General features: G+C 54.5%; 1 protein-coding gene across 3 annotated transcripts in view; it reads right to left on the reverse strand.

Annotated features, from left to right (window-relative positions):
- The window catches only part of Sorcs2 (sortilin related VPS10 domain containing receptor 2), a 398,248-nt gene that overhangs the window by 149,399 nt on the left and 236,264 nt on the right, over positions 1 to 12,585 (reverse strand). For all 3 annotated transcript variants that reach the window (XM_028882326.2, XM_028882325.2, XM_037208879.1), the window contains exon 3: positions 2,548 to 2,647. In XM_028882326.2, coding sequence (XP_028738159.1) covers positions 2,548 to 2,647 — 100 coding nt within the window. The remainder of the gene's footprint in view (positions 1 to 2,547; positions 2,648 to 12,585) is intronic.

The raw sequence follows: 12,585 nt of genomic DNA on the forward strand, positions 1-12,585 counted from the left end.
GTCCAAGAAGGAACTTTAGGCCTGACCTCACTGCTCCTTGCCCAACCCCCCTGGGGATCCTTCCCTGCCCTCACAGCACCTGAGACTCTCTTGGTTCTTACTGCCTCAGCTGCCCCTGCCCCTCCTTCCATATATGGACACGGCCTGTAGGCTGCCTGTAGGCACCTGATCATCCTGGGCTCCAGCTTGGGGATGGCTGGACACATATGACTTGGGAGTTGCTCTAAGCAATGGGAACATGGCTCTGTTCACTGAGTCTGGCCTTCAGCATCTACTATCAAAGGTCACTTCTGTCACACACACACCATCACAGCCACAGCAGGAAGGACCCATGGCAGGCAGGGAGGTCAAAGGTCTTCCCTGCTCCTTCCATGCACTCGGGGTTCCCCGCAGGTAGAGGCCCTCATAGCTGCTCTGAGCATGGACAACATCCTGCCTCCTTAGCTTAGACTCCAGAGAAGGTGGTTTCAGACCCAGGCCTCCTACCGGGAGGTATGTGATGGGGTAACTCTCACCTTTCCTCTCAGTTTTCTCCCCTGGAAAATGTGATCACAAGGCCTCACTGCTTGGATGGCTGTGGATGGAGTGCGATTGCCTGTGTGAGGCCTGAGGGAGGGCTCTAGGAAGAGGCAGGAGAAGCTAAAACCAACCCACCCTTCTCCTCTCCACCTGCCAAAGGCCCAAGGCAAGGGTTCCCTGGTCTGCAGTATCCCTCCCTCCTCTGTTCCCATTCTGTCCAGGAGGAAGCTTTCACGGCAGCAGAAATCAAGGAGAGGAAGACACAAAATCAGACAACTCCAGCATGCAAGATGGCATCCCATTAAAGAGCAGTGGAGGAGCCTGGAGTCAAGAGCACTGGCTGCTCCTGCAGATCAGAGTTCAGTTCCAAGAACTCATGTGGAGGCTCCTAACCACCTGTAACTCCAGTTCCAAAAGATCTGATGTCAGCTTCCGGCCTTCCTGGGCAGCAGGTATACACACGGTACACATACACACACGCAGGCAAAACTTGTGGACAGAAACAACAATTGACACTAAATCTTCCCCAAAGCAGCAGCTGAGTTCTGCTGCAGTCCAGTAAGGGCTCTGCAGGCTCCTGTCCTCCCACACGGCTGACCTGCAGTGGGACTGCTCAGGTCAGGCTCCACTGTCTCTCTGAGCCCCTGAACCTTGGCCGGCACTACAGCCACCAGAGTGCATGGTGCGTTCCCACAGTAGGACCATCCTGTGTTTCTGCACCCTCTGTGGGATGCTCAAACACAGGCCCCAGGTTCTAACAGGGATGCACCTCTGGGGCTGGCCCTTGGCAGAATTGCTGTTTACCACCCCCTTTTGTCTGGCATCAAACAAACCAAAAGAAGGCCATGGCTACGTGATTAATAGGTTACATTCTAAATGACATTTCTTTAGATTTTTAGAATCTGAAACGTCTGGTGACCTGCGAGAGTATGCCCTCCTTACTCCTTAGTTCTGTGCATCCTCTAACACACAGCACACAAGCACCCCAGGAGGCCAGGGTTGATGATGAAGTATGGTCAGAATGTGTGGAGGGGGGCACTGGGAGTAGGGGCAGCATGACAGAGACTGGATGGGTGAAGGTACCACCCAGTGTGTAGTCTTCATGCCCATTGCCTCATGCCTCTCTCCCCCTCCCTGTAAAAGCTGGCTCAAACATATGAGTCCCCCAACATGGAAATCTGGAGATGCGAGCATCCTGTCTTCTCAAGGCAAGGCCTTCGGTAAACTCCATTTCTGCCCCGTCTCATCTTGTGAGCACTGGCCTTCAAGCTGTGAGCAGCGTGGCCTGTGCTTAGTAACAAGCTGCTGGGATTTCTCTTTTGCCACCACCCAAGTACCTCTGGGACCCGGGTACTGATCTTGTAGAGAGTACTACGCAGGGCTCACTCACGTCTCTGTGTGAGATGTGGGCTACATCCCATCTTCCTACAGGGACACCAGAGCACAAAGAAATGAACCAGGATTTGAACTCTGCTCTGTCTGAGTCCCCTCCTGTGACCTTGGACTGCTTCTCTAGATCAAGTCCAGGGTGCTGACTTGATGCTGGGGTCTCTAGGTGGGCCAAGATACAGCCACACATCTGCCGGAGGAGTCTCCCACGGTCTTCCCTCTTCTACATCTAGACAGGAAGTGAGAACCGGAAGCCAAGAGACAGCGAGCAACGCTCTGACATGGAACCAAGCCAGCCCTGGAGAGATGACGCCCTAGAGAAGGGCCTCAGAGCTGCCGCCAGGACTCTGAGCCAGATGGAGCTGATTCAACCGCCAGCTCCGCTGACTCCTCTTTCTGCCCGTCTGCTGGAGGTTGCCTCCCGGACAGGAGAAGATGGATGTGCCCCAGATAAGCAGGCAGGCCCTCCTCCAGAGGCCCAGCTGATGGCTTCGAATGCACTCATCAACATGAGCCAAAGCCGCAGGAGCTGAGGGCCAAATGCCTCACACCAGACTGCTCTCCCCAAGCAGAACCAGACAGTGGTCCGTGGAGAGCCAGATCCCAAGGCTTGGCCACCCTGGGCTGGTATGTACGTACCTTTCTCTTGTTGGCTGGGCAGATATAGAAGTTGTCGATGACAGTGGTGACGCCAGGCTGGAGAGTAAGCTTGGTGTAGGTTGTCCCAAAATCTGAGGACCTATGGGAACAGAGAGACAACTGTCAGCACGTGTCCTCTGGGGGTTAGACTTTCCAGCACCATGGTATGCCGGCACTGGCAGAGCTGAGATCCCCAGAGTCGTCCGCTCCATCCTCCCAGGGGAAGTATGTCCCCACCCCAAGAGCAAGATGGCAGGTTTGCTCAGGTCTACAGCCCCGGTCTGGAGTGAGGACCAAGTCAGAACTTCTAGGGTGGGGGAGTTGAGGCAAGGTTTCTCTGTGTAGCCCTGGCTGTCCTAGAACTCACTCTGTGGATCAGACTGGCCTTGAACTCAGAGCTCTGCTTGCCTCTGCCTCCCTCCCATGTGCTGGGATCAAAGGTGTGCATCACCGCTGCCCCACTCAGAAGTCAGAATTTCTTGATCCTTCCGTCGCTACGATGCTTATAAAACCCTGAAGGTCCATTTTATCCATCCCATAGATGAGCAGTAGGCACCAAGGGGACCAGTGTCCTGTATGAGGGACCACTCAGCTAACAAGCAGGAGACCCAGGGTTCAAACGCTGGCCCATCTGATGCCAGGTCACAGCCCACTCAGCATGGCCACTGACTGAGCCAAGGCCACTGCTCTCTTCCACTCATCCGTTGCCTTCTCTGAATGCTCCACCCTACCAGGAGCGTCCAGGCTCAGGCTGGCCCCTGCCTTGAGCACAGGACCACAGGATAGCAGGGACAAGCTTGGTACCCGCTGGGAATCAGACCCCAGGATCTGTGCCACCAGGAGCTGGCCCAGTGAGCTCATCATGGGAGAACAGGCCAATAACTCCACGCCACCATTAAGTCCATTAAGTCCCCCGACCCCGACCCCTTCCCTCATCCTCGATCTTCAGGTTACAGGAAGATGGCCAAGTTTACTGTCACTGGGCTTGGTGGCTACAGGCCCCCAATGTTCTTTGTAAACCTCAGGGTCACTAAGTCCCTTTGACCAAGACAAGAGACAGCCCACTCCCCCTCCTCTGGCTCTCAGGATTGCTCAGCAGGGGTAGGGTCTCCGGGGACCGTCTGGGGCCTGGCTTCTTCAGGCCTCCCTAGGAGGACTGGAGCAAGAGAACGAAGATGACACCATGCGCCTGCTGTCTAATCAAGGCACATTTGCTCTCCAAACCGCAGAGAATTGATTTTCATTGGGAAGGGGGAAGTGAGAGGCCCCATTAGCAGAAATCGATGCACGCGGCCCAGAGCCCTGTAGAAACAATGGTTGTTTATAAGCTCAGAGCCTACAGCCTAATGCAGCTGGATCTTCCCTGGCTGCCCTTTCCAAGACCTGATCCTGTCCCCTACCTTCCCTCCCGCTACCCACTGCCTCAGCCCCAGTCCACCCACCCCCAGCCTCCTCCCCATTCTCTTCACTACAGGAGCTGCTCCAGACTGGGAACTCCAGGGCACCTGTGGGTGCGGGGTAGCCATGGAGAGTAGCACCCAGCCACCACCCCTGTGCTCCAGGATACCTGTCAAGGGAGGCAGGCACATGCTAAAGGAGGCAGCAAAATGCAGCCACACCGGAAGAGGAACAGTAATGTAGGGACCAGGGAGACCCGGGAGGGGTGGGATCACTGGGTCATAGACAGGCAGGGACAGAGTGACACACACACAGAGATCTGAGGGAAGAAGGGAGAGACGGTGTCTGCCAGGGAAAGGCACCTGCCCCCTGGTTGGGCAGCATTTTTTGAAAACACGTGAGCCAAGAACACGAGTGAAAGTGTAGATCTCACAGATGTCACCAGGATAAGACAAGGCCACACTGGAGGGGTCATATGAAGACAGAGGCAACTGCTGGAGGGCTACAGCCCCCACCCACCCCCCATACCCCGGGAGCTGAAGGAAATGGAAACAGATTCCCATTAGCTCCCCCAAAGATCCAGTCCCAAGAGATGCTGCATTTTCTCAGAACAGTGGAGGGGTCCTTTTCGGCTCCTTAACATCATGCAGCAGCCACAGGACACAGATGTGGCAATCCAAAGAGAGAGGGGAGCAAAGCAGAGACATACATATAGGGGAGGGAAATATTGACAGACAGGCAGACAGACAGACAGACAGACACAGATGGGGGGCACAGGGGGAGAGAAAGAGGGTGAGACAGAGAGAAAAGAGAAGACACTGAGACAGACTGGGGAGGGACAGACAGACAGATGGGGCAGAGACACCAAGAGAGATACACTGAGGCAGAGACAGAGGAGAGGGCGGAAGAGTCAGACAGACCAATGAAGAGTTGGGTGGGGGAGACATGGAGGCAGCATCACTGCCACAGGTCCAGGGGACTCTGGGAAACGCTGAGGGCATGTTAACAAGGATACCCACAGTCCCCAGCTGCCCCTCAGGGCCCAGCTGCCCCTCAGAGCCCGGCTGCCCCTCAGAGCCCAGCTGCCCCTCAGGGCCTGGCTGCCCCTCAGAGCCCGGCTGCCCCTCAGAGCCCAGCTGCCCCTCAGAGCCCGGCTGCCCCTCAGAGCCCAGCTGCCCTGCCCCTCACCTAACCCAGCCTGACCTGCAGACTCCCCCAATCCTCACATTCCATCCAGCATCTCCCTGCCCCTGGCCTGGCCCTTCCTGCCCATGTGCCTTGAGGCACTCCTGGGCAGGGTAAAGGCTCAGAGTTGGGGGAGGGGGGCACAATGCAGCAGGCAGCCTTCCTCAGGAGAGCGTGTGTGTCCTGTGACCGCTGTAAGAAGCTCTCACATCACAGTACTTAAAACATAGCAGTCTCAGGAAGTTCAGAGAAGTCAGAAATGGGACTTCTGGGGGCTAAAACAGAGGCGTTGGTCTCTTTTGGAGGCTGAGAGACAGTCTATGTCCTTGCCTGTTGCACCCTCTAGAGCAGTGATTCTCAACCCTTTGGGTGTTACATATCAGATATTTACATTACAATTCATAACAGTAGCAAAATGACAGTTACAAAGTAGCAATGAAATAATTGTATGGTTGGGGGTCACCACAGCATGAGGAACTGTATTAAAGGGTCTCAGCATTAGGGAGGTGAGAACCCCTGAAGGCGCCTGCCAATGCAGGGCTTGTGGCCTGCCTCTGTCTTTGAAACCCATCCCCAAGATCTGCGTCTATCCCCACATCAACCACTTCTGAACAAAATTCTTCCTCTGCTGGTCCCCACGATGACCCAGGACTCAAAGGACAATCCCAAGGGCCACTCCCAGGAATTCTCAGTCCCACATGCCAAGTCCCTTCCACCAAGGGAGGAAGCATTTGTGCAGGTTCGAGGATTGGGATGAGACCACCTGAGTAACACCGTCCTGTTGTCACAGAGTGGGAACCTGAGCTGGGTCTGGAGCGTGTGCGGGAGTCTAATAGGTACAGTGTACGGCCGCTGATGGGCAGGAGTGGGCTCTGGGGAGCAGCCAGGTCTGGGGCAGCAAGAGTGGAACGGGGAGGAGAGGTGGGGCTGAATCCACTTTACAGTGCAACAGCCGCCGCTGGCCGCCTGAGGCCACAGCACTTGGAATGTGGTCCATCTGGCCAAAAGGCAGAAAAACTTTGAAACACTGATTTCAAAGGCTCAGGGCCCAGAAAGAATGTAAAATACCTCATTGTCAGTTTTATGTAGATTGCATATTGACATACTAATATTCTGGATATATTGAGTTAATTAAAATCATTACTAAAATTAATTTCACCTGCTCCTAGTCTTAGTTAATAGACTTCATTTTATGGCAGCTTCGAGATCACCGCAAAACTGTGCGGTGAGCTCAATTTGCCCGTGCCCCTGGCTTCATACACAGCCCCTGTCTGCCACTACCTCCCCGCCTCAAGAGGAGTCAACATGCACACCATTGTCCCGGAGCCCATGGTTCTGATGAGGGCCTGCTGGCCCAACAGACTGAACATGGCAGACACTCACCACTGTGGCATGAATGGAACCCCTCCATTGCCCTAAACACCCTCCAGGTTCAGCCCGCTCCCCACCTGACCTCCAGCCCTGGGCAGCCCTGAGCTTTTCCTTACTGCCAGTTTTGCATCTCCTAGAATATTCTGCGGCTAGAGTCCCTCCGCAGGAGACTTCCATCTTTCTCTCACTCATGCTTAGGTTTGCTCTACATCATTGCCACAGCTGTCCTTTCTCTTTGTTCTGTGACCACCAGGGCCTTCTGCACAACTCACATGGCTCCTGCTTCTAACATGCTGGGTCAGGACTTCACGTCTGGACACACGTGACATCAGGAGTGCCTCTGAGAGAGGGGCAGGGTCTGTGAAGGCCAAGTCCTCACCTGGAAAGCTCTGTTCCAGGGGGCCAGCCGAGTGGCCATGTGGGGTCCTCTAGAGGGTGCCTGGCGGCAGCATGCACCACACAGAGTTTGTTATTGCCACTCTGTTGCTGCATCAGGAGAACCACCGAGGCTACGAGAGGAATCAGGAGTTCAGACTGTGCGGGACAAGGGCCCATCCTTAGGAGGGACAGTCGGACGGTGACTTGAACTGGACACGGCATTGGAATATGGGAAGAGATGGCGGCAGGGGGGAACACAAGGCGACATGGCATCCAAGTGACAGTGCTCAGGAAGGTGCCTCTCAAGAAGGTTGAGCTGGGAGTCAGGACAGCCCTTGCTGTGGACAGGGCCAGGCTGGAGACGGGATCAAGCCTGGGAGTGACGTTGGACTCTGTGCCACCTCCTTCTGGTCCCTCTCTCACCTTCTCCTTACTCATGCTGGGGAGGAGTCCCACCCTGGGCTCAGTCCCTGCTGCTCTGAGGTGCTGGGGCCCTGGGCTGCCAGCTCAGCAGTCAGCACCGCTCTCCTCCTCGGAGACACTAAGGATTGGGGTCAGCAGCTTCGGAGGTCCCCATCAGTGCAAAAGCTGTGACCAATGTCTTTAACCTGCAGGCACCCCACCCCTTTCAGTAACTGTCATCTAGACCTAGCCCTGAATCTCTAGTAGAGGGACCAGTTGAATGGGTCCCCATAAGGTGGGTTATGGGGGAACTTGGCCTGGATGTGCCTTTCCAGTGGGCAGTTCTATCCATGCCCAGGGACATCTGCTTCTGAAGCAAACAGACACACCCAACCACAGTGACAGGTGTTCAAGGGACAGTCACTGCAAGAAGTTCAAGGGGCCAATGGTAGTGACTCAGGTGACCTTGGCCTTGCTTGCTTTCACTGTCCCAGAAGAGGACAAAACATGAGCACCCGTTCTTTGGAACACTCTGGTTCCGCGGCTAGGGATGGGGCTGCTGGGGCAGAGGTCACCTTAAGAGATGGAGGGCCCTGCTGCCCCTTTGCAGGGCAGGGGGCCTCATCCCAGGAAAGGCTGGCCTGGCTCTCGCTTGATCTGTGGGAGACTCTGATACTCTGGAACAGGGGAGTGGCCGGAGCCACTTGTCAGTTGTTCCTCATTGTCAGAAGGTGGAGAAGATGAGACCGAAGGGGACAGGGACTGTCACATGTTCCCAGGAAGAGAACACAGCAGCCTCACCTGGTGTCTCACAGCTGTGTTTTTTACCCCCAGGGTTTCTCTCCAAAGAACAAAGCCAAGCCATCTAAACCAAACCTCCACCGCGTCCACGTAGCCCAGGCTGATCCAGACTTGTGGTGTAGCAGAGAGTGGCTTTGAACTCCTCACCCTCCCAAGTGCTGGGATTGCAGGTCAGTGCCATGACACCAAGTCTGAATACTGTATATTTTCAAAGCTACACAAATGGCAGGACTCTAGCAACTTGGGTTATTCCAGCTCTGGGAAGCAGGAAAAGGGGGTAGGAAGAAGAGTGAGGCCGGACAGGGTGAGAGGGAGGATGGGTTAGGTTCTCCAGGTGACCTCAAAACCACCCCAGACAGGGGGCTTCAACATCAGCAATCACACACTCACAGCTCCAGATCCCAAGTCCAAGGGCTCCGAGCCTCCAGCTCCTGGGGGCTCCAGGGCTCCTTGGCTTGTGGCTGTATCATTCTAGCACCTACTTCTGTCTTCACATGAGAGTTGGGCCCTAAGCCCAGAGCTACCTAAAGACCCTGTGTTGATAAGGCTATATTGTGGGGTTCTGGGCAGACATGGGCTTGGAGCATGTTTGTTCAATTCATGTAGGCAGCTGTAGTTATTGAGCACTGACTGTTTACACAGGTGATTCCAAATTAGATGCCCAAAGTACCCGACTCTTGTTTATAGCTTCCACTGTTCTCTGATGATACAGGGACAGGTGGAGAGAGGATGGCAATGGAATGCCTAAAGTCTGGGGGGGTCTCACCAGCCCCAGACAGCCATCGATGCTGGAGGGAAATGTACGAGTCACAGGGAAACTCAGAACCTGTGGAACATGGAGCTCCTTGCTGGGACCACTGAAGGGCCCAGAGAACCTGCAGGCACAGGGCAGTGTCGCCTCTGAGATGAACACTTGGAGACTGTCCAGGGCCTGGGTGACAGGAGCTCCTCCAACCCTTTACCCATGGTGGCTGAGGGTCTGCTGACGACAGCCAGGAGTCAGCGGTGATACAGAATGCTTCAGCTGCCATCCGGGCAGCGACACTGAGAGCAAAGGCCACAGGCCACAGCGTGAGTGGCACAGGGCTGGGCTGGGCTCAGCCTCTGCCCCAGACCAGGGTGGGCTGGACGGAAGGAAGGGATGCCACAGCCTGTCCACATGGAGCTCGGCTTATCTGCTTGCTGGAACTGTCTCTCAGGAAACCCTGAATGCAGGCCAAGAAAAGGAATGATATTCACGACCTCAGATAAGTCTGGAAACTAGATGACAAGCTGCCCCAGTGCCCAGCAAGCAGTCTGGGCAGGTCAGTGGCCGAAGCCTTCGGTCAGCACTGGGCCCAAGGCTCTATCCTCCAAAGGCTGCCAGATCTGGTGACAGTGAGACCACCATGAACCTCTAAAGGTCCAACAGCCAAGCACACCGCTGACAATGCTTGTCAGGCTCCTTTGGGGGTGTCCTCGGTGCCAGACCTGGAGGCTGTGTGACCTTAGGCTAGCAAGCTACCTTCTCTGGTCAAGCTTGCCATTGCAAAGGGCAGGGGTGGTGGTGGGGGTTGGATTTCTGTCTATGCACCGGCCTTGACACTAAGTAGGTCTGGTTCCTAAGGAAGGAGGGGGCAGGGAGGGACACTAGTACTCACAAAGTATCTCCCTCCCCACAACAGGGCACACCCTTAGGTGACTTCCTTGCTTTCAGTATCCAAACCGTCCAATGTTTTATGTTTTTCCTTTTCCCCCCTGTGTTCAACAGTGCTGAGACCATTCTAATCTCCATCCGCTCAAATTAAAAATGAAAAACCCAGAGTCTAAAACCGGGCAAGTTGAAACACGGAAGGCGAGCACAGTTGGAAAATTGCTATTTGTGAATCGGCTGCTTAATTGCTGAGTGTTTGCACACATTCTCTTTTTAAAAATGATTTCATTAAGCCATTTTCATATTCTATAATTATTTCACTGGTGGGGCACATTCTCCCCCTCCCTCCCTCCCACAATGAGCCCTTGCTTTCACACTGGGCTCCCATTGCTAACCTGTAAATCACACACAGGTAGGAGAAAGGCACACTTGCTCCAGACAGGTGTCCCCTGACCCTCCCAGCGAGGCCACCTACACTTGTGTGGGACATGGAGCCTATGTGTGTGGAGAGGGTCCAGGACAGATGTTCATGCCTGTCCTGAAAACAGAGGATGAGTGAAGAGGCAGCATCCAAGAGAAGCCAATGCTGCCCAGGGTCATCCTGCTGCCAATCAATGGACTGCCCTCTGCCTGTAGCGAAGTGCCTGTGACTTCATGCACCTTATGCTCCATGAAAATCAGGAGTCTGCATGTGACAGCGTGCAGGGCACCTCCAGGTGACTCCTCATCACTCTGGAGACAAGCTCCAACACCTGCACTTTGTATACAGGGAAACAGAGGCCGAGTAGGGAGATAAGGGGACCTACCACCAAGCACAGACTTAAACCTGCTCTCTGAGCAGAGGTAAGGTATATTGGAGATAGGATTCCTGGAGCAGCTGGTTCTAAGATTTGGTCCTGCTCCAGAGGACAGGAAGTCTGCTGTGACATTAGGGACAGGTGCCGTGCTGACAGTCACACACACCACTGGCTGCTCAGAGGCCTGGAAGTCCTATAGGACCTGCCAAGAGGGAACCTTGATTCCCACGGCCCTGATATCTTAATCAGCCCTCCCAGGCTCGGGGTGGGGGGGCGGTATGGATTCACTACTATACAGGACATCTTACAGGCAATGGTGTCACTCAGAAGAATTCTGCAATGTGGCTTGAGAGATGAGAAACTGAGTATGAAATGAGGAATAGGGTGTTGACTAATGAGGCAGGCTGCAAAAGGGGTGCAGGAATGATGGGACCAGGCAGGTCATCAAACGTATTTTCCTGCTGTGGCCCCGCAAACCTAATCATACATTGAAAATATCGTAGGTAAAAAAAATTCAAATATACTCCAGCCTGCTGAACACCCCGGAATATGCGAGCTGAGCCCAGTCTACCTCAAGTGTGCACAGTACACTCCCACTAACTTCCGGTGGCAAAATCATCTACATAGCCCATGCTGTAAGGACGTGTTGACTGTTTCATATATCTCATTGAGTCATTGATTCAGAAAACACTGGCAGCCCAACCCTGCAGACTAAATGTTTCCTCTCTCTTCTACCCAGCATGGTCAGAGAGGCTCCTACATATGGCCAGCCTGGGGAAGATCAAAGCTTGCAGCGTGGTTTCTACTGAATGCCTCTGGCTTTTGCAACATCGTGAAATAAAAACCAAGCCAAACCAAAACAACAACAACAAAAAGTTCATTGGGCTCTCCTGATGCGAAGGGCATCTGTAGTCTGAGGGAGAGAACACAGCCTCCCTCCCTGCCCCACCCCCGATGTGCTAGCCCTGTGCCGCAGAGTGAAGGAAACTGCAGAGGCGTCCGATCATGCTGGAACAGGGTGGGGGGCTGCCCATGTGCATAAGAGGAACTGGGGCATGGGGAGCCTGAGGGCCCAAAGAATAGCAACCTCAGGTCTCCCAGCAGAAGCCAGGTATCAGCCTCAGGTCCGTCCCACCAACTTGAGACTGAGGCATGGCATGGCTCCTCCAGACCCCCAGGGCCTCTCTGATGCCATTTCTCACCCCAGCAGTGTCTGCAGAGCCATCCTGGTACCTGCTAATGTACCAGCAACTCATCAACGGACACCTTGACATGGGAGCAACGTGTCGTTGCCTGGGAGAGTTGCTGTGGGCTCAGGACCCAATACTGCACCTCAGTCAGAGCTGGTATGGGCTGGAAAGAGGATGCAGGGGACGCTGGGGGCTCCAGTTTTCTTAGGCCTGAACTCCCAGGGGGCAGATTCCATCTTGAGGGTCTGATCACCTGACCAGACTTTCGACATATGGCGTTGGCCTCTGCCACATCTACAATGGCCCTGAGTGCCGAGTGCTGTGAGGTTTGCTGGCAGACTGTTCTGGAACGAAGTGGGCTGGGCTGACCAACCCCACAGACTCTTTTAAACCAGCACTCGAAGATGGAAATGTGGTCGTGAACTTGGCCCAGACAATCTGGCTCCTGGCCCTGGCACCTCCTTTACTCTGAGAACTCAATCCTTTACAAGAAACCCCTCCACAGACTTCCTGAGCATGTCCCCTGCGGAGGCCTTGTGCTGGAACAGTGAGCAAAAGAGGTATTAAGTGCCACTGGGCATGACTTCACATTATGGGAAGATCTCAGGAGTGCCTGCTACTGCCCAGGTCCCTCTTCCATGCAGGCCTCAGGCCTCCTTGTAGACAGCACTGGAGGGTTAAACTTGGCTAGGCAGGAGCCTCAAGGACTCCTGTACAGTGGAGTCAACTGCCATTCTGCCAGATGTGCGTGCCTCCAGGGCCACACACACACAAGGCTGAGTGAAAGATGAAATCGTGCCAGAGAGCAGATCTCAGGGTCCCGGTGAAGGTGTGGGTGCCCTCCAGAGCCTAGGGAAATGTCAGGGTCTCTCAACAGCCAAAG

The sequence above is a fragment of the Peromyscus leucopus genome, chromosome 10, assembly GCF_004664715.2.
Source record: "Peromyscus leucopus breed LL Stock chromosome 10, UCI_PerLeu_2.1, whole genome shotgun sequence".
Taxonomy (NCBI): Eukaryota; Metazoa; Chordata; class Mammalia; order Rodentia; family Cricetidae; genus Peromyscus; species Peromyscus leucopus.